We start from the raw sequence: 21192 nt of genomic DNA on the forward strand, positions 1-21192 counted from the left end.
GGACTTAGAAAAAATTATGTTCCGTCATGCTCAGAAACACAAATGGCGTGTTTTTTTCCTCTCCTATGTGAAGCTGGATCTTAATTATATACATACGTGAAAATATACAGGCTCATAGGCATAAACACACAGGAATGCAGGGAGACAAAATGTTTTGTTGGGGATGGGGGGGTCAGGAAGGGGGCAGACCCCCCCCCACACACACGAAAATGGAACCAGGTCACTTAAGAGGGGTGGGGTAGGGAGATGGGGAGAATGATGAAAGGGGGTGACATCAATCAAGACACATTGCGCTCATAAACAAACATGCTGAATTGCAACTCCTTTGTACAACGAATTATAATTTCTAAAATAAAAAAAGTTTGCAACATTTCCCACATTTACTTTTAAGAGACTATGTTCAGTTGGTTCTCCGCATCTACATCTGTGCTTGGAAACTGGGGTTGAGAATTCCCCCTTGAGAAACAATATGAACGGGTTGAAGCTCAGGGATGGAGCGCTTGCCTCGCATACATAAAAAGAAAGAGAGATGACAAGACATTAAGCAGTTCAATGTCCACAAACACTGCAATGCCCACCACCACACTCTACATTTAAACCTTCCATAGCTAAAGCAGGATATTGGGCAAAGGAATGCCAAGTGTTACCATTACCAGGAAGTGGCAAACGTGTTACCTTCCTCTAATGCCCGCTCGGTCTCACTCATGCTGGTGAGCCTCTTGTATTCTGTTGGCCATCACCCTAGAGAGAGACTTCCTGGGTGGGGAATAGCGAGCAGGCGAGGAGGTCCTAAAAGATATCATCCTGCTGTCCTTGAACTTAAAATCCGTATCATGAGCAGGGTGCTGGTGGCTGCCGCCCATCAGCCTAGCTACTGATGAGGCTGAGATCTGAGGATCGAGGTTTGAAGCCAGCCCAGGCAGGAGAGTCCATGAGGCTGTTATCTCCATGTTAACCATCTAAAAATGGGAAGTGGAGCTGTGGCTCAAATAAGTGGTAGAGTGCAAGCCTTAAGAAAAAGAAGCTCAGGGACAGCATAGGCTCTGAGTTCAAGCTCCAGGACTAGTACCCACACCTGCCCCCCACCCCCACAAATCTGCATCCTAAGTCAATGCAATCCATATCCAGGCCTGGGAATGTGGCTTAGTGGTAGAGTGCTTGCCTAGCATGCATGGAGCCTTAGGTTCGATTCCTTAGTGCCACATAAACAGAAAAAGCCAGAAGTGGCGCTGTGGCTCAAGTGGTAGAGTGCTAGCCTTGAGCAAAAAGAAGCCAGGGACAGTGCCCAGGCTCTGAGTTCAAGCCCCAGGATTGGCAAAAAAAAAAAAAAAAGTAAAAAGAAATTCATATCCATAAAGTTTAAGAATAGCTCAGCACCCGGAGGACAGGAAGCCACGAGGGCAGTGATATCCATGCCACTTATCCCTAAACACTTACAAGAAATTAATCCAAGCAAGTGTCCGCCGACTTCTTTCAGCCTGGACTACACATATGTGAATGTACATGGGACGACCTGAAGGAGGATCAGTAGCTTTATTTTTCTCAATATACAATTTAGAAAAAAATCAGTCTGAAGAAGAGATTTTGTGAAATAGACCATAGGACACTGTACAAAATGAAGAGTTCCAATGTAGGGAGGGAAAAGCATAGGGGTAAAGGCTCGGGGGCCTAGGACCTTTCCACGAGGGAGGCGGCCAGATCTTTGATGGTCTTGGAGTTCAGCTGTGGGATTGTGCTGATCTTCAGGAGTTTGCTGCTGGAGTACTTATTCTTGATGGCCTGCGGAAGTCATTGGTGAGTAAGCACGTGTCAGAGCCTCCCAATTCCCACTCCTTAATTCATTGCTATTGAAGGAGCCCTGGACACTATCTTCAGACAGCCTAATGGCATCCCATCAACCACAGACGGGGTCAGGTCTGCAGCTCATAACTTCCTGTGCCTGACCACTTCCTCCCACGCCTGTGGGGAAGCACACCCCACAGCTCCCACAGGGACGGGGGAAGAGAACTCTACCGTCCTTCCCAGGGAGCAGGCTCTTAAGACAGCCAGAAGGAGGGGAGGCGGGAGATTTTTACCTTACCTAAGAGCCATCAGACTGAGCAGCAGCAGCTGCTGCCAATAAAAATGAGTGTCACTGTGTGTGTGTGGGGGGGGGGGGGGTGGCTTAAGACAAGCAGTACTGCCTAGCAAGCCTCTGAGTTAACCCCCAGCATCATTAAAAAATATAAATAAAAGGGGGCTGGGAATATGGCCTAGTGGTAAAGTGCTTGCCTCATATACATGAAGCCCTGGGTTCGATTCCTCAGCACCACATATATAGAAAAAGCCAGAGGGCTGGGAATATGGCCTAGTGGCAAGAGTGCTTGCCTCGTATACATGAAGCCCTGAGTTCGATTCCCCAGCACCACATATATATAGAAAATGGCCAGAAGTGGCACTGTGGCTCAAGTGGTAGAGTGCTAGCCTTGAGCAAAAGAAGCTCAAGGACAGTGCTCAGGCCCTGAGTTCAAGCCCCAGGACTGGCAAAAAAAACAAAACAAAACAAAATATAAATAAAAGTTTTAAAGTCATATCTAGTACTTAGCAAAAATCCCACACAATACTTTCAAGACCAACACCACCTTCACAAAGAACACATGACGCTTCCATGGTGTACTATCCTGAAGGTACAATGTCAGCAACACATCATGGATCCTTGAGATTGCTCTAAGGTGCCAACAGCTGGCTCATTCTCGCCAGGGCCTGGGTGAGCTGAGATTTGGTGGACCATAAGCTCAGGGCAGTCTTAGGACTCTCCCTGCTCCTCTTTTGCATGTGTGTTCCATGAGAACCACACCACAGCCCACTGTCCAGGAAGTGCTGTATGTGCATGCACCAATCCTGAGACTGAGACTTGAACTCAGGGCCTGGGCACCGTCCCTGAGCTCTTGTGTTCAAGGCTAGCGCTGTACCACTTGAACCACATTTTCCACTTCCAGCTTTTTGGTGGTTAATTGAAGATAAAGAGTCTCATGGACTTTCCTGTCTGGTCTGGCTTCGAACTGTGATCCTCTGACCTCAGCCTCCTGAGTAGCTAGGATGACAGGTGTGAGACACTGGCACCTGACTTCCAGCCCCTCTTCACCTACCACAGTCTCTGTCATCGGAGCTGGGATAAGGCCCTGGGTGACAAAGGCCCCTCCAGGGGCCCTCACTCCTCCACTCCCAGGCCAGCCTGCCATTTGCAGTGTGACCTGCACAAACCTGGAGTGAAGCCATTTGCCACCGCAGACCAGGCCGAGGCTAACCTTGATCTTGTTTCAAAGTACAAGTGCAGTTATGAATAGCCCCTCCCCTGCCATGCCACAGAGACACAACCCTCGCCCACAATTTACACGCACAACGTACAAGGCGAGGCTGCCCACGGTTACCATCACTATACTCACGATGAATTTCGTTAAGTTCTCGTTGACTTTCACCACGTTCTTGGCCATGTGCTGCATGACTTCTAATACTTCGTGCTCCGTGTAGCCCGTGTAGTACTGCTGCTTTAAATTCTGAAACACAAAGAAGCCCTGAGTGAGGGGCGAGAGAACATCCTCACCTCCTGCAGTCCAGCCTGACCATGGGCGCAGAGGCCAGAGCAAGCAAATGCTGCTGGTTGCAAGGCCTGAACTAACTCAGGTACCAGAGAGCCACATAGCTATTTGTGTGTGTGTGTGTGTGTGTGTGTGTGTGTGTTTTGGGTTCTGGGACTTGAATTCAGGGCCTGGGCTCTGTCCCTGAGCTTTTCTGCCCAGCGCTAGTTTTCTACCACTTATTTGAACCACAGCTCCACAGCTGGTTTTCTGGTGGTTCACTGGAGATAGAGTCTCCTGGGCTTTCCTGCCCAGGCTGGCTTTGAATCACGATGCTCAGATCTCAGCCTCCTAAGTAGCTAAGATTCCAGGTGTGAGCCACTGGCACCCAGCTACCAGTTGCTTTTTTTAAAAGAGATTACATAGCTATGAGGGTACTTCTAGTAATGAAGCTGTTGGACTTACTTCTGCCCCATGATGAAAAGGGAAGGGGAAATGGGGTAGAATGAAAATAAGACTCAACACGGTGATCACGCCTCGCAAATCAATCCCTCCATCAATACCAAATGGTACTGAACCAAACACGGGTGCACAATGCCAGACAGGAAGGAAGCTCAGAATTAAGAAGTAAACTGTGAGCCGGCTCAGGCCTGTAAGCTTACTCAGGAGGCTGAGATCTGAGAATGGAGATTCCAAACCTGCCTGGACAGTAAAGCCAGTGAGACTCTTATCTCCATCTAACTACCAAAAACACTGGAAGTGGCGCTATGGTTCAAGTGGCAGAGTGCTAGCCTTAAGCAAAAGAAGCTCAAGGACAGTGCTCAGGCCCTGAGTTCAAGCCCCAGGATTGGCAAAAACAAAACAAATCAAAACAAAAACAAACAATAGCCCAGGTAGAAAAGTCTGCAAGTCTTCATTTCTAGAATAACCAGCAGAGCAAGGCTCTCTGCATACCTCTGCATGGTCCAAATGGTAGAGCACTATCTAAGCAAGCAATCTGACCAAATACAAGCCCTGAGGTCAAACTCCAGTGCGGGCAAAGGAGTAAAAGTGTGCTGTTCACAAGCACCTACTAAGTAAATTCAGTAGAGCGATAATCTAGGATACTCTTGCTGCATCCCTTGTAATTCAACAGCAGAAGACAGAGGGAAACCACAACACCCTGCTTCCTGGCCCTGTTCCCCAAGAATGAAAGTCAAGCAGATGGACAGCTGTTGAAGGAAAAGACCCTCATACAGGAAGAGATATAAAGTGACTTTTGCTTCAACATTTTGTGATAAAAGTCTGAAGGCGAAACCATTCCCCTTCACAGGCACACTGTAACAGGCGAGCTAAACCCAACTTCATGACATTCCTAAGGGAGGTCAAGGGAACACAGAGCCGGACAAAAGGAAACAGTAAAATCATGCACAATGAATATTGCAGAAATCAACTCCCAGAAGACCAGGAGCCTAACTGTTGTTAATAGGTCTAAGAGATCAAGACAACAGAGTGCAGGTGAACTGGAAGCCAAGCATGGTGGCGTAAGCCTGTCATCCTAACTGCATGGAGGCAGAGATCAGGGGAACCACAATTCAAGGCTATCCTAGGCAATAAAAAAATGCTCATAAGACTCCACAAAGAGGATCGCAGTCCAGGAGTCTGGGTCAGGCATAATAAAACTTGACCCTATCTCAGAAATAACCCACACAAAGAAGGGGCTGGAGGAATGACTCAAGTGGTAGGCATCTTCTTAGCAAGCCTGAGACTCTGAGTCCAAAACCTCAATACTGGGGGGGAAAAGGAGGAGGGGGGAAAATTTAGCTAAATTGGTATCTGTGACTCTTGTTTCAGACTTTTCATTTCACCCCACTTCAAACATATATATATATATCAGAAATATAATGGACATCTGCACCCGTCCTTCCACTTCACTGCCTCCCCCATGTGTGGTATTTGATGGACCATTTGAAAGTGAGGCACACACATATTCAGGTTTCTCTAATTATTTGTCGTGTGTTTGTGTGTGTGTGCAAATGTATGTGAATGTGTTTATACTGTGGTTGAACTCACAACCTGGGTGCTATCCCCTAGCTTTCTTTTTCATTCATTGAGCCACATTTCCACTTCCAGCTTTTTTTTTTTTCAAGTTAAGAGTTAATTATCTCATAATCTCTCATAATCTTTTCTACCTGGTCTGGGTTCAAATTCCTCAGCCTCTTGAAAAGCCAGAATTGTAGTTGTAAGCCACTGGCCCATGTTTCAACTATGTTTTAACAACATTTGATCTTATTCTTATAGTGAAATATAGCATGAATATATTTGCTTCAATCTTCTGGATACAAAAAAAATCATATCAGAATTATAGTAACAGATTACCATTAACAATAAATGTACTAAGTAAACATTATGTCACCATTGCTTCTGCTCCTAGGGTTGGTCTAAGTCCCTAAAAGGATGCATAATTTGACCATGCGATATTTGAATTATTTCAATTAATTCAAATTTTCCTGTGTTCTGAAACCAATTTGACAGTGACAATTTCAAAAGTCAAAAAAGGCTAAGTGTGGCAAGACACCCCTGTAATCCCAGTGCTTTAGAGAGAGTAGCCATAACGGAGATTTAGAGTCCCAGGCAAGCCTGGGCTACATAACAAGACCTTATCTCAAAAACAAAACAGCTGGGCACCAGGGGCTCACACCTGCAATCCTACTCAGCGGGCTGAAATCTGAGGATCCAGGTTTGAAGGAAAGTTTGTGAGATTCTTATCTCCAATAAACTACTTTGAAAATAAAAATTAAAACAAGCTGAAAGTGGCTCTGTGGCTCAAGTGGCAGAGCACTAACCTTGAACAGAAGAATGTCAGGGTCTGTGCTCAAGCCCGGAGTTCAAACCCACAACCAGCACAGGCAAACATACACACACACGTGACAGAAAGCTATAGAAAAGCCCTCTCCTTCTGTCTTCCATCCATAGCAGCATCCTTCTTCATTAGTTCCTGCATCGTTTTTGGAAAAGTAAAATATTCACATCTACAGACTCTCTCACTAAGCAGCAGTGGAAGCCCTGCCCTCGCTCTGTGCTGCCATAGCAACCTTGCAGCTTGGGAGATGGGTCCTGAAGACCAAGACTATCTGGGTAAAAGGCCTTGTGATTCTGCCACGGGAGATGACAGCAGGCATGAAGAGCAAAGTCAGGGCTGTCACATCCAGCCTTCCCCCTCTTCTCTCTTCCTTATCTACTAGCTGGGGATAAGGTTTCTGAGAATTAGAACTGGCTCTCCCTTGACTTCCATTTCCTCCTATGGCTTCCTTACTTCATAGACCCGGGAGCTCCTCATCTAATCCCCAAGTGACTTTCCATTGTCCACTGTGCCAGACAACTTGTTGGTTTTATGTAAGCGCGCATGCAGAGTCAAACACCATCAGTTCTCTTTACTGACACCTCCATGGTTCAACTGTTCAACATGGCAGAGTCGGCAGTGTCTGAACTGTTCCCTGAACCATTTTGTTTCTAGCCACACTGGGGTCTGAACTCCGGGCCTTCCATTAGTTCCACTTGAGCCATGCCTCTAGCATGGCTTTTTGTGGGTGACTTTGAAGATGGAGTCACAAAGACTTTTCTGCCTGGGCTGGTTTTGAACTGTGATCCTCAGAGCCTAGCCTCCTTGAGGAGCTAGGATTACAGGCATGAGCCACAGGGTGCTTGGTAGGCCTTTGAACTTTTAACCTTTCCCCAACAGTACTGTGAAAATGCAAATAATCATTACCCCCAAAATGCTAACAATTGCCAGGCACTACTGCCTCAAGCCTACATACCCAGCTACTCGGGAGGCTGACATCTGAGGATCAAGGTTTGAAGCCAGTGTAAGATACCAAATCTAAGAGGCTCTTACTGCCAATTATCAAGCAGAAAGCTTAAGTGAAGTATAACTCAAGGGATAGCCTTGCCAGCCTTGAGCAGAAAAAGCAGACTGCACACAAGGCCCTGAGTTCAAGCCCAGTACTGGCACATGTGCATAGAGACCCAATGCCAATAATTTGCATGATGAGGGGTGAACATATAGCCTAATTTCTTTTGAAATCCACCACTCAGCCAGGTGCCCGTGGCTCACACCTGTAATCCTAGCTACCCAGGAGGCTGACATCTGAGGATCACGGTTCAAAGCCAGAGTGGGCAGGGGAAGCCAGGAGATTCCAATGAACCACCAGGAAACCAGAAGTGGTGCTGTCGCTAAAAGTGGTTAGGGCGCTAGCCTTGAACTGTAGAGCTCTGGGACAGCGCCCAGGCCCAGAGTTCAAGCCCCACATCCAACAACAACAAAATCTATCACTCACCCATTTTCCTTGGCCCAGCACCTTCTGGGACAAGCAGGAAGCCGCGGCTGCCACCTTAGAAGGGTGGTAATGCACCATGTCGTAGTCCAGGAGAGTCAGCTCCATCAAATACTTCGCTAAAGTGTGCTGCTCCACGTCAACCTGGAAGAGACAGGGAGAGCCCCCGTGGTTCTTACTGGTGCAGAATTCTAGGCCCCGGCTGAGGAAGTGGGTTCCACTTCACTCTCACGCTTCTCAACAACTTCAGGCAACAGACCCAGCCCCCATGACCTACAGGCAGGCAGGCACGCACGCACGCACGCACGCACGCACACGCACACCACAAAAGGAATAGATTGTAAGGAAGTTCCCTCTCTACCTGTTGCACTCCCTAGATTAACCAATGCTTCTAGATATTAAAGCAAAAAAATTTTAAAAAATAACATCTTCAGATCTGAGGTACTTACCTCCCCGGCTTTTGATGCCCGTCTTAAGAAGTGGAGGGGCAAGGGTCGACCCAACTCAAACTTCAATTCTTTCAGGATGAAGGTCTCCATTTCGCGGATCTGGGAGCTGGTGTAAGCGTTGTCTGTGATGTACACGAAATCTTCAATATTTGGAGAAAACATCTCCTCGTACTTGGAAGCTAAGAGCAGAGCTGTAATTCCAACCAGTTGAAGCTTCTTCCGACACACTGGCTGAACCTAATTGAACAGACATGTCTAAAAAGTCACACCTACAACTCTGCCTATGGCTCACACCTGTAATCTCAGCAACTCAGGAGGCTGAGATCTGAGGATCATAGCTCCTGGCTTGTTTTTTAAGTATCTAAGACTTATTTTGTCCCTGAGATTTTTTTCCCCCCAAAAAAACTGGGGCTTGAACTCAGGATCTGGGTGCTGTCCCTGAGCTTCTTTTGCTCAAGGCTAGCTAGCACTCTACCACTTGAGCCACAGCGCCACTTCCAGCGTTTTCTGTGTATGTGGTACCGAGGAATCGAACCCAGGGCTTTATGCATGCTAGGCCATCACTTACCACTAAGCCACATTCTCAGCCCTCTTTGAGTCTTTTGTTCTTCGGCTCTTAGCAAAAATTATCATAAAATATTACTGTACTTTGTGTCCAACGAAGATTGTGTAGTGATAATCCAGAATCTCTGGCTAGCTAGGGCTTTTCAGTCTCTCGGGATCATTACTAGAAACAGAACTATTGTATAGTCAGATTTGGACTTGACCTAAACTCAAATGTTGACTTTAAATAAATACATCCTTATCTTCAGGGCTGCCATTTGGCAGGGAACATGCTAGTAATTTATAGCTGGTGTCTCTAACATCTGCAGGTGATAAATATATTAAAAGATTACTTTTATATTCCTATTTATAGCCTGTATTTTCAGTCTATCACACACACATATACTTGCTGGTTTTTGTTTTGCTTTTTCCTTTTCTCTCTCTCTCTCTCTCTCTTTTTTTTTTTTAGGGGTGAGGAGAACAGTACTGAGGTTTAAAATCTGAGCCATGGGGCTGGGAATATGGCCTAGTGGTAGAGTGCTTGCCTCGCATACATGAAGCCCTGGGTTCGGTTCCTCAGCACCACATACACAGAAAAAGGCAAAAGCAGTGCTGTGGCTCAAGTGGTAGAGTATTAATTAGCCTTGAGTAAAAAAAAGCCAGGGACAGTGCTCAGGCCCTGAGTTCAAGCCCTTGGACTGGCAAAAAAAAAAAATCTGAGCCTCATATTTCCGAGGCTAGTGATCTACTTCTTCAGCCAGAGCCCCCCTTTTATTAAAATAAAGCAAATCAGAGGGCTGGGAATGTGGCTTAGTGATAGAGTGCTTGTCTAGCATGCATGAAACCCTGGGTTTGATTCTTCAGTACCACATAAACAGAAAAGGCCAAAAGTGATGCTGTGGCTCAAGTGGTAGAGCACTAGCCTTGAACAAAAGCAGCTCAGGGACAGTGCCCAGGCCAGGAATTCAAGCCCCAGAACTGGCAACAATAACAACAAAACAAAAACCAGTCAGGCACTGGTGTTCACATCTGTAATCCTAGTTACTCAGGAGACTGAGATCTGAGGATCACAGTTCAAAGCCAGACCAGACACAAAAGTCCCCATGAGACTCTTTTCTCCAATTAATCTCCAGAAAACCATGACACTGTGGCTAAAAGTGATAGAGCCTTGAGCAGAAGAGCTCAGGAACAGCACCCAGACCCTGAGTTCAAGCCCCATGAATAACAAAAAAGAAAAAAAATCTGCCTAGAGAAAAATCTTTCCTCTAGAAAAAATTCTCTGGTGAGTTCAAGTCACAACTAGTCAGCCAAACTTCTCATTTTCCAGATGAGGCAACCTAACCGGAAACAAATACCAAACTTCAGAAACGGTCCCAGTAGGGCTGGGGAGCTGCTGGTTCAAAGGCACTCCAAGCTGGTTAACGTGGATGCCGACATCTGCTGGTTTATTTCATCTGGGAATGGTGGCTATGTAGTACACAGTGAGCATCCAGAACCCCAAACCCCCAAATGCCCTAACATCTCAAACCCTGCATGCTGATATAGGATACCCTCAGTGAGAAATTCCACACTTGACCCCAAGTGATATGTTGAAAGCCAACGACAAACGCCCCGAACATATGGCATAAAGTTACCTTCAGACTTGCACATGGGGTATACATGACTATAAATGAAGGTAGATTTAGACTTGGGTCCTGTCCCCAAGTTATTTCAAGTATAGATAGCCCAATACCCCACACTCTGAGAGAGAAAAAAAAAAAGTCTATGCCAGGGGCCAGGGACTCACGCCTGTAACCCTAGCTACTCAGGCAGCTGAAATTTGAAGATCATGGTTCAGAGCCAGTGTGGGCAGGAAAGTCCATGAGATTCTTATCTCCAAGTAAACACCAAAATGCTAAAAAGTGGAGCTATGGCTAAAGTGGTAGAGTGCTAACCTTGAGCCAGAAAAACAGTTCAGGGGCAGCACCCAGTCCCTGAGTTCAAGTCCCAGGCAGAATATTTCTGGTACCACATATTCTGAATATAAGATACTGTGTCTGTTCCTCCGAGTCCTTGTCCTCAACTAGTTTAAACTCCTGAAGTTCTCTGCTGTCTCAGAAATTGTTAGTTGAAGCTGGGAGCTGGTGGTTCACCCCTGTAATGCTAGCAACTCAGAGGGCTGAAATCTGAGGATTGAGGTTCAAAGCCAGCCTGAGCAGGAAAGACCCTGTGAGGTGCTTATTATCAATTAACCACCAGAAAACCAGAAGTGTTGCTGTGGCGCAAAGCAGTACAAAGTGCTAGCCTCGAGCAAAAGAGTTAAGGAACAGCACCCAGGCCCCAAGTTCAAGCCCCACCATAGATAAAAAATAAAAGAATTGGTAGTTGCTCTTTCCTTCCGAGGAACCCCCGGCCTGAGTGCCATGTTCATCCCGGAAGCCACACTGACCTGTAGAAACCGGTCCATGATGGCCACGCACATGTAGAGCGTTTCCTGCAGCAGCCTAAACTTGGAGTGCACCTGCACCAGCCAGTCCACCAGGATGGCGCGCATGCGCCCGTTGATATCTCTCCCATCCAAGAAACGTGGCTTGATGCTTTGCAAAACCTGTTCCAATGGGAAGTTTAGAGGATGAACAAGCCGCCCTTGCCCCCTTGCTGGCCCCCGGTGGCTCGTAGAAGGCGGGGCCCAGGGGCACTCACCTCCAGCTGCCGCAGGTACTGGTAGATGTCCTTCACGTAGTCACTGCAGAGCTGAGGGTTCTCCCAGTCTTCGTTGTCAATGTCATCGATTTTGCAGAGCAAAGCATCCGAGAAAGCTTGGCAGAGGTTCTCCTCCTTCATGGAGACCTCCTCGGGCTGGGGAGAAGACCCCTAAATGAAAGCACAAGGAATCAGTGCATTTTCTCAGACATCGCGAGAACATCATAATATACCACTGCCATTGCGTCTATGTGACGTGCTATTATCTCCTCTCTACCCCTAGGACAAGCTAAGTGCTGAAAGCTAACATTGTTCTGAAGGACCTCAAATACCTCCATCCCTCACACAACATAGGTAGCACTCAGCCAGGGGCCAGTGGCTCATGCCTGTCATCCTAGCTACTCAGGAGGCTGAGGTCTGAGGATCACCACTGGAAGCCAGCCCAGGCAAGAAAGTTCCTGAGACTCTTATCGCTAATGAACCACCAAAAAAAAAAAAAAAAAAGGCTGGAAAAAAAGTTGGGGTTCTAGTGGTAGAGTACTAGCCTTGAGAAAAAATGCTCAGAGACAGTGTTCAGGTGCTGAGTTCAAACCCAGGACTGGCATCCAAAAAACAAAAGTGTTCAATCAATGAAAAAAACTTGACCACTTGGGTTCAGGAATTACTAGAGCTGATTATTTCAGCAGTAGCCTCCTCTGCAAGCATTTTGGTTTTTCCTACTTTATTGTATATTAAGAAACTAGCAAGCCAGGTACCAGGGGCTCACACCTGTAATCCTAGCTATTCAGGAGGCTGAGATCTGAGAATCACAGGTCGAAGGCAGGCAGGGTAGTAAAGTCCCTGAGAGCCTTACTTCCCAAAACCTACTCCAATCACTGAAAGTAGATTTGTGGCACAAAGTGGTAGAGTATTAGTTCTGAGCAAAAGAGCTCAGGGACAATGCCCAGGCTGAGTTCAAGCACCACAACCAAAAGAAAAGAAAGAAAAAAAAAAAGAACTAGCAAGCAAATGTCAGTGGTTCATACCTGCAAACCTAGCTACTTAGGAGTCTGGGATCTTAGGATCACGGTTTAAAGCTAGCCTGGGCAGGAAAGTGCATGAAACTCTTATCTCCAGTTAACCACCAAAAAAAGCAAGAAGTGGGCCTGTGGCTCAAGTTGTAGAGAGCTCAAGTGCCGAGGCCCTGAGTTCAAACCCCAGGACCCATACATAGGCATTCATACACATACAGACACACACAGACACACACACACATACACACAACAAAGCTAGCAACTGAAAAAGCAAAAAGGCACTTTCAGGTCTGTGAATAAAATCTGAGGAAATGGCAGACTTAGCAATAGAAAGCCTGGGGCTTTATTTTTCTCAGTTGGCTGGGTGGTGATGAAAAAAAAATCACACAAATTAAAATTTTGTAATGTTAGGACATACATTCAGTAATGAAGTAGAAATAAACCATTGTTTTGAAAAAGGCACTTCCCACTGGTGGCTCACACCTATTCAGCAGGTTAAGAGCTGAAGGATCGCAGTTTGAAGTCAGCTGAGCAGAAAAGTTTGCTGGACTCTATTTCCAAAATAACAAGCAGGGGCTGGGAATGTGGCCTAGTGGCAAGAGGGCTTGCCTCCTACACATGAAACTCTCGGTTCAATTCCCCAGCACCACATATATGGAAAATGGCCAGAAGGGGCGCTGTGGCTCAGGTGGCAGAGTGCTAGCCTTGAGCGGGAAGAAGCCAGGGACAGTGCTCAGGCCCTGAGTCCAAGGCCCAGGACTGGCCAAAAAATAAAAAATAAAAAAAATAACAAGCAAAAAGCTGAGCTGCACACATGGCTTGTGATAGATCTTCAGCTGAGTCAGCAAGGGCCTGGCCCCGAACTCAAACCCTGGTGCTACCAAAAAACAAGGTCAGGGCTGGGGATATAGCCTAGCGGCAAGAGTGCCAGCCTCGAATACACGAGGCCCTAGGTTCGATTCCCCAGCACCACATATACAGAAAACGGCCAGAAGCGGCGCTGTGGCTCAAGTGGCAGAGTGCTAGCCTTGAGCGGGAAGAAGCCAGGGACAGTGCTCAGGCCCTGAGTCCAAGGCCCAGGACTGGCAAAAAAAAAAAAAAAAAAAAAAACAAGGTCAATGATAATTTCCAGTCTTAAAGGAAGATACTGTAAGAAAACAATTCAAAATATCCCCTGCTCTCTTAAAGGCCTTTTTTTGTGTGTGGGTACAGGCTTAGTTGTTGAGATGGAGTCTCACTTTTTCCCAGGTCAGCCTCAAGCCACTATCCTTGCAAACTCTACCTTCTGAGTAGGCAAGATTACAGGATTGAGCCACAGAGCCTGGCCCTCAGATGCACTCTAATGAACACATAGCTTCAGTTAAGTTTAGCTTTTGTGTGGGGCAGGACTGGGGTTTGAAGCCAGGTCTTTGTGTATTTGGATCAATCAGCAGGCTCTCTACCAATCTTGCAGGGTTTCACAGTTTTCAGGTTTTTTGTTGTTGTTTTGCCAGTCCCGGTGCTTGAGCTCAGGGCCTGAGCACTGCACTGTCCCTGAGCTTCTTTTTGTTCAAGGCTAGCACCCTACCATTTGAGCCACAGCACCACTTCTGGGCTTTTTCTGTGTATGTGGTACTGAGGAATTGAACCCAGGGCTTCATGCATGCCAGGCAAGCACTCTACCACTAGGCCACCTTCCTAGCCCAGTTTCACAGTTTCCTAGTGCTAGCCTGGACCGCAACCCTCTCCTAGCTGGACTGACAAGCATGTGCCTAGCTTTGCATTGGTTGACAAGGTCTCATGACCAAATGATCTCAAACCACAATCTTCCCCATCTCAGCCTCCCAAGCCGCCTTGCCCAGCTTAAGTTTAGCTTCCCTAAAGAAATGCCTTAGGAGACCTTCCACAGGAAGGCCCATCAGTGCCAGGAAGTCTGCTTGAAGGAGGCAAAGTTAACATGTACTTTGTCAACACATGTGGTGGTGCCCTCCTGTAATCCTCTAAACAGGCCAGCCTCAGAAAAGACAAATACTGGATGATCTCATGAGAATTTCAATCTCACAGAATTTGTGGGTACAGTGGTGGTCCCAGTGGATGACAAATGGGTACATAGAAGTAAGGTGCTAGGGGGCTGGGAATATGGCCTAGTAGCAAGAGTGCTTGCCTCCTACACATGAAGCTCTCAGTTCGAGTCCCCAGCACCACATATATGGAAAACGGCCAGAAGGGGCGCTGTGGCTCAGGTGGCAGAGTGCTGGCCTTGAGTGGGAAGAGGCCAGGGACAGTGCTCAGGCCCTGAGTCCAAGGCCCAGGACTGGCAAAAAAAAACAAAAAAAAAGAAGGTGCTAGGGTGCTCATATACAGCAATGCATGGTATACTTCAGAAAGAAAAAAAAAGCTAAGAAAGGATGCTAAATGTTTTTGAACATTTATACCACGTATATGCGTTTCAAAACCTCATATAACTTCCCTGGGTTTGTTTTAGGAGATTGGGACTCAAACTCAGTACCTGACACTTTTGCTTATTGGCTCACACTCTTATCAACTGAGCCACGCGACCAACCTGAACTTCCCTGTTAATAAGCACAATTTTTACATACTAGATAGCTGTCATAAGACAACCTGGGGATATGGCCTAGTGGCAAGAGAGCTTGCCTCGTATACACGAGGCCCTCGGTTCGATTCCCCAGCACCACATATAAAGAAAACGGCCAGAAGTGGCGCGTGTTTTGGTTTTCCTAAAACCAAGATCCTCCCATCTCTATATCCTAACATAGCTGGAATTAGAGGCATGAGTCACAGAGCCTGACCCTTAATAAAAATAAAATTTTTAAATTAAAAAAACCTTTCAAATGCAATGGTTATATTTGCAAATAAAAACTTTCAAACTTGTTCAATAAGTGTGTCTGTGGGTTATTGGAAACTGAAAAGTCAGACTAGCTATGCACAAAGATGTGAGATTTGGCCGGGAGCTAATGTTTGGGGTGCTGGGTGAGGGCGAGAGAGAATCCTGAGGTTCTAGTATTGACACTGAGTTGGGACTATGAAATGCATATGTTTACACAAGTTTTGATAAACAGTGTTTCTCAGTGTAGAAAGGAAGATCTGAGAATTACTGCTGATGTGGGTCACATAGCTTATGCTATGTAATACACATGTATGTATGTGTATCAGATATACAGAGTTGTGGACAGACAAAATCTGATACCACGATTAGCAGTAAGAATTCAATTGACTTGAAATATGGGAGGGGTAACAGTTATGCTTCTCAACATGACAACAAACTCAACTATTGTATACTTGATGCATTTGTATATTGTTTTATTTTTTTGTCAGTTGTGGGACTTGAACTCTGGGCCTGGGAACTCTCTTAATTCATATGCTTAAGGCTAGCACTCTACCACTTTTAGCCACAGTGCCTCTTCCAGTTTCCTGGTGGTTATTCAGAGATAAGAGTCTCACGTGCTTTCCTGCCTGATATGGTTTTGAACCATTAGCCTTAGATCTCAGCCTCCTGAGTAGCTAGGATTTGCAGGCATGAGCCACTGGTGCCTGGCTTCACTCTCTTTTTACAGCAGTTTGATTCTTAACAATCAAAGTAGTCAGGCATAGTAGTAGGGCTTATAATCCTAGCACTTAGATGGTTTAGGTAGGAAGATTCTGAATTTGAGATCAGTCTAGGAGACACAGTGAGATCCTTTTATTTTTTGTCAGTCGTGGGGCTTGAACTCAGGACCTGGGTGCTATCCCTGAGCCTCTTTGTGTTCAAGGCTATAGCACTCTACCACTTGAGCCACAGCGCCACGTCCTTTTTTTGAGTGGCTAATTGGAGATAAGAGTCTCACAGGGAATTATCTGCCCAGGCTGGCTTCGAACCATGATCTCAGCTTCCCAAGTAGCTAGGATTACAGGAGTGAGCCACCAGTGCCTAGCAGTGAGACCTTTACAAAAAGTTCTTAATATATTGAACAGTTGTGCTTTTACATGTAGGTTTTAGGTTGGGTAAAGTTAGGTCTTAACACATTCATAAACTTGAACAATGCCAATGCTGAATCATCTGAATTCCTGAATGCAATTCCCAGCCTGTCTCTGAGCTTGAATCTGACCTCAGTAATGATGAATGGCAACCACTGTGGACCTTCAACCTTCGAGTTGTATTTGAGTTGGAAATCATTGTTGTCCATTCAGTCCTCATAACTTCCAGCTTTCAGACCACTCTGGAGCCAGAATGGTGTCAAAATGGAAAGCTCAAGGACAGTGCCTAGGCTCTGAGTTTAAGGCCCATGAATAACACCCCCTTCCAGCCCCCCCCCCCATGAAACCTTAAAAGCAGAGTGTAGAGAAAGCCCCCCTCCAGTCTAGCTAAGCCTAAGCCAGGCCATCAGGTGTGTTCTGCAAACTGGGAACTTCCTACCTTTGGAGCCAACATTTCCATCTGCACTGGCTTCACAGAGGCAGTAGGTTTCAGATGTTTGTTGACATTGGTCGCTTTGGTGGGTTGAATGGGCACTTTGGTGTTCTGAGCTTTCTAGAAAGAAGAGAGAAACACAAATAGAGCCAAGACAGTCAAGTGTCCTCCTTGGTGGCACACAAAGCCAGCATCAAGCTTCCACGCCGCCTCATGGCTGTTACCTTAGCTGCTTGTGCCGCTCTGGTGGTCACTCGGTTCCCAATTTCTTCTAAAGCTGCACGTCTAACAGTCACATGGCTCTTAGCTTTCAGATTAACGCCTGTGGCAATATTCTCCAAGTCAGTGGACACCTAAAAAAAAGAAGGGAAATAAACTTCGTTAATGTCAGATATTCCACTTTAGAAATGCTTTGGCACCATGAAGATGATAAAATTTGTTTGCTAAAGGAAATCAAAGTACATTTTATTAGAGACTAACAGCATCCCTCTAAATTAAGCAAATCATTCACTTACCTTATCTATGATAAAGATCCTCCCACTGCACATCTTTTCTGCCAAAACTATTACAAGTATTCAAGTAGGCCTATAAAAGGACCTCAAAGGCTTCCCAAATAAATAACTGACTCATGTCCATCAGATTCCTAAAGTCATTTAGCTAAAAAGCATCATCTACAAAGACTGACAATAGGTATACTTAAGATAAAAACCCAAAGGCTCTCATAAGGGTTATTGAACAACCAGGTTGTTTAAAAACCCAATGTTTGAAATCTAAGCTAGCTTTAAATATTATGCCATCCTACACTTTAAAAAAATGCTTCAGAAATACAGCTTTTAAAAATAAAGTGGTCACAGTATAAGCTCATACATTAAGAGCATTAAAATTGACCAGTTTTCATGGGCAAATAACTTTAGCTTTCAAGTTCTGGGAAAGTTGGAGCCATTATGTGGGGGGGGGGCAGTTAAAACTGGCTTTATCTGCAATACACTTATATCTGTTAGGAAAAGCAATTGATCCAAATGATACATCTACAAATGGAGAGTGCTAATCCTAAAGACACTCCCAGTGCATAGTTTGAGTTCACCTATCAGGACAGACAGAAGGACTAGGGAAAACTGAAGCCTTTCCTGAATTGAAAGAATGTCTTAACACATGATAAATTAGCCACACACGTACACAAGTACACACACACACACACACACACACACACACACAACTTAGATCTACAACAAGTGGGTACCAATACTGAATCACCTATCCAATATTTAGGATTTGGATCTTGAAAGTCTCACTGTTCAAATTTTCCAGCATTAACTGCCAACTTAAAAAAGGTGAAAGTACTTGATGGAAACCAGGTGATATGTCTTAAGTTTAAATTTACTTGGAATGGGAAACTGGCAGCTTTTAACTAGCCTTGCAGACAGGACAATAAAACGCAGCTGTGTCAGGTGCGCTCTCATTTTAAGCAAAAGAAAAACAACTTGAAGTTAACAATTCAAGCCCACAGGGAAAATGCCAATAACATTTTAATCTTTGCTAAATGAAGTCTGACCCTTTTATGTGTGTGGGGGAGGGGGGCAAACCGGTTCAACTTGCACGCGTTAGTTGCTGTTACACTTTGAGTGGAAAAACTAAATTTTAAGATGACAAACCCACACCGTGGAGCCTAATACGCAAAAATAAGTGGAAAACTCATACAAAGCAAACGTGGAAAGTCTCAAAAGTAACCATCAAGGGCTGTTGCTGAATCAAACAAGAAAGAACACTCCATCGTCTGCCGACCAAATTTCTTGCAGCCCTTCTCTCCCCAGCCCCCACCACAGATCCCATAGTAGATGACGCGGAGATTGGGGGGGGGGGGGTGTGTGTGTGACCTGCCTTGAGCTCGGTGTCTGTCTTAGGGACAAAGAGATCCGAGATCTAGGATCAAGATCGGAGTGCCAGGCCCCCTGCTCCCCAGGTTCACTTGACAGACAGGCGCCACCCCACACAGCTTCCCCCCGCCCGAAGCAGGAAGGGAGGAGCAGCGGGAAGAGGATTGGAGACCAGTCAGCCGCCAGGCCGAGAGAGGAAGGAGAAGCTGCCCAGCTGGAACGAAGCAGCGACAGCAGGAGGGAAGAGAAGGTGGGGGGAGGGCGGTGCGAAGGCCCCGCAGGTGTGAGGGGAGTCTCCGGCCAGGCCCACTCACCGTCGGCCGTCGGAGCAGCGCCATGGGGCAAGAGGAAGGAGAGGGTGCCTGTCCCGCCCGGGCAGGGCCGAGGACTGGGCCGCGAAGACACGATTAGCGTGGCGGCGCCGTTGAGGACAGCGCTCCGGAGTATTACCGCCGCCCGCCGAGGACCTTCTGCGAGGCCTCCGCGTTTCAGGATTCAAATACCGCGCCGCTCGCGCCCCTATTGGGCAGCCTTACGCACGGCACGCTGCTCTCATTGGCTGAGCTCGGATGCGTCACCATGCGCTGATTGGCTAAAATTTCTAGACTTGTTTGGTTGTCATAACAACCAGGGGGCCTTTTCTTCCCACCCCCCCAGCCCCCATCCCCAATTTACAGTTGTGGTTTGGTGGTTTTTGGGTTTCTAAAAAAAATTCTTTTTTTTTTTTTTCCCGTTTCCTCTCCTTTTGTTACTCCAGTCTGTCTCCCACACAAACAAAAAGGAACTGTCTCATTAGGAAAGCTCCAACGATGTCTTCTGACGTTTGTTGGGTGGATGGGAAGGGGGGTCTAGGGAACACATTTCAAATCCTGTCTCTGACCTTTATTTCCCCACGCAGAAATGTCGGATTTAGGTCAGGTTGGCCTGAGTTGTGGCTTACAGCAATTGTGTGCTAAAGATGTGGGCATTGTGGCACTTACTCTAGATACTCCCAGGAAAAGCAAAAGTGAAAACAGGCTTTGCGTGTCTCTTGATGTAGCACCAAGTACAGCCAGAGCTAGTAAATATTTGTCCAATAAATGATCCTGTGGCGTGTGCAAGATTTATAATGAAAAATAAGGTGTGACCCAGTCTTTAGCAAAAAGGTGAGAGAACAAAGTGCAAAGGAAACTGGCCCTGGGGAAGGGAAGGTGATTGTAGAACAAGACAGGGAGAGAACTGGGGGTGGAGGTGTCATGGTAGATTTCACGTTTCAAGTCCCAAATTTGCTTCCCAGCACCTAACTTAAAAAAGAAAAAAAAAGTTGCGCTAGACATCCTTACAGAGTAGTGGAGTTTGTTTTAAATTGCTGTGGTGGATGTGTGTATGAAATTCTTGGCCTGGACACCATCCCATAGATTTTTCTGTCAAGGTTGGCCGTCTACTATTTAAGCCACAGTTCTACTTCTGCCTTTTGGGCGGATGATGGGAATTAAAATTCTTGGATTTGTCGGCCTGGGCTGGCTTTGAGCCTCCATCCTGGATCTCAGTCTTCTGATTGTTCATCTCCTATTTTGTTTCTTGCCAGTCCTGGGGCTCATTGGACTCGGCCTGAGCACTGTTCCTGGCTTCTTTTTGCTCAAGGCTAGCACTCTACCACTGTGCCACAGCAACTCTTCTGGCTTTTTCTATATATGTGGTGCTGAGGAATTGAACCCAGGGCTTCATGTATACGAGGTGAGCATTTTACCACTAGGTCATATTCCCAGCCTGTTCATCTGCTAGTTAAAGCGAATGCTGTCTCCTCTCCCCTTAAATTGAGGTTAACCTTGTTTTAATGGACAAAATGATGTTAGTGATGTTTCTGTAACGTTCCAGGTCCAAGCTTGTGTCTTAGATAGCCTGCCAGTTTCTGCTCTCTCCTTTGCAGCCCTCAAAGGTCCTAGCCATTAAGAGATGTCATTGAAAAATGGTTCAACAGCTGTCCTATGACAATTGGAGCCTCTTGTGCATGAAGGTGGCCATACTGGACATTATTTTCTAGTAGAGGCTCTAGTCATACCACAGTGGAAGAGGAGCCCAGACCTGTGGTTTGTTACTGTTAGATAACAGGTAACATTTACCTGGAGGCATTCCTGATCCCTGCTCCAAATTGGCCTTTTGTTTCCAGGTGGTCTCATCTTCTTGGTTTCCTCTAAGGTTACAGTTTAAATAAAAACACTTTGTCCAGCCATTTCACCTGGTGCCTTACACTAGTAATCCTAGCTACCTACTCGGGAGACTGTGATCTGAAGATCATAGTTCAAAGCCAACACAGGCAGAAAAGTCCACAAAACCCATCTCCAGCTAACCACCAAAAAAGCTAGGAGTGTGTGCAGATGTGGCTCAAAGTGGT

General features: G+C 46.2%; 1 protein-coding gene across 1 annotated transcript; it reads right to left on the minus strand.

Moving 5' to 3' along the window:
• Positions 1-1519: 1519 nt before the first annotated feature.
• Positions 1520-19296, minus strand: Ccnb2 (cyclin B2). The gene is made up of 9 exons (XM_048331808.1): positions 19133-19296; positions 17169-17297; positions 16951-17064; positions 11545-11715; positions 11291-11449; positions 8320-8556; positions 7874-8014; positions 3426-3536; positions 1520-1779 (listed from the first exon to the last, which is right to left on the minus strand). Exons 1-9 carry the CDS (start codon positions 19154-19156, stop codon positions 1669-1671), a joined length of 1197 nt encoding a protein of 398 aa, XP_048187765.1. The 5' UTR covers positions 19157-19296; the 3' UTR covers positions 1520-1668.
• Positions 19297-21192: the final 1896 nt, after the last annotated feature.

The sequence above is a fragment of the Perognathus longimembris genome, chromosome 23 (assembly GCF_023159225.1).
Source record: "Perognathus longimembris pacificus isolate PPM17 chromosome 23, ASM2315922v1, whole genome shotgun sequence".
NCBI lineage: Eukaryota > Metazoa > Chordata > Mammalia > Rodentia > Heteromyidae > Perognathus > Perognathus longimembris.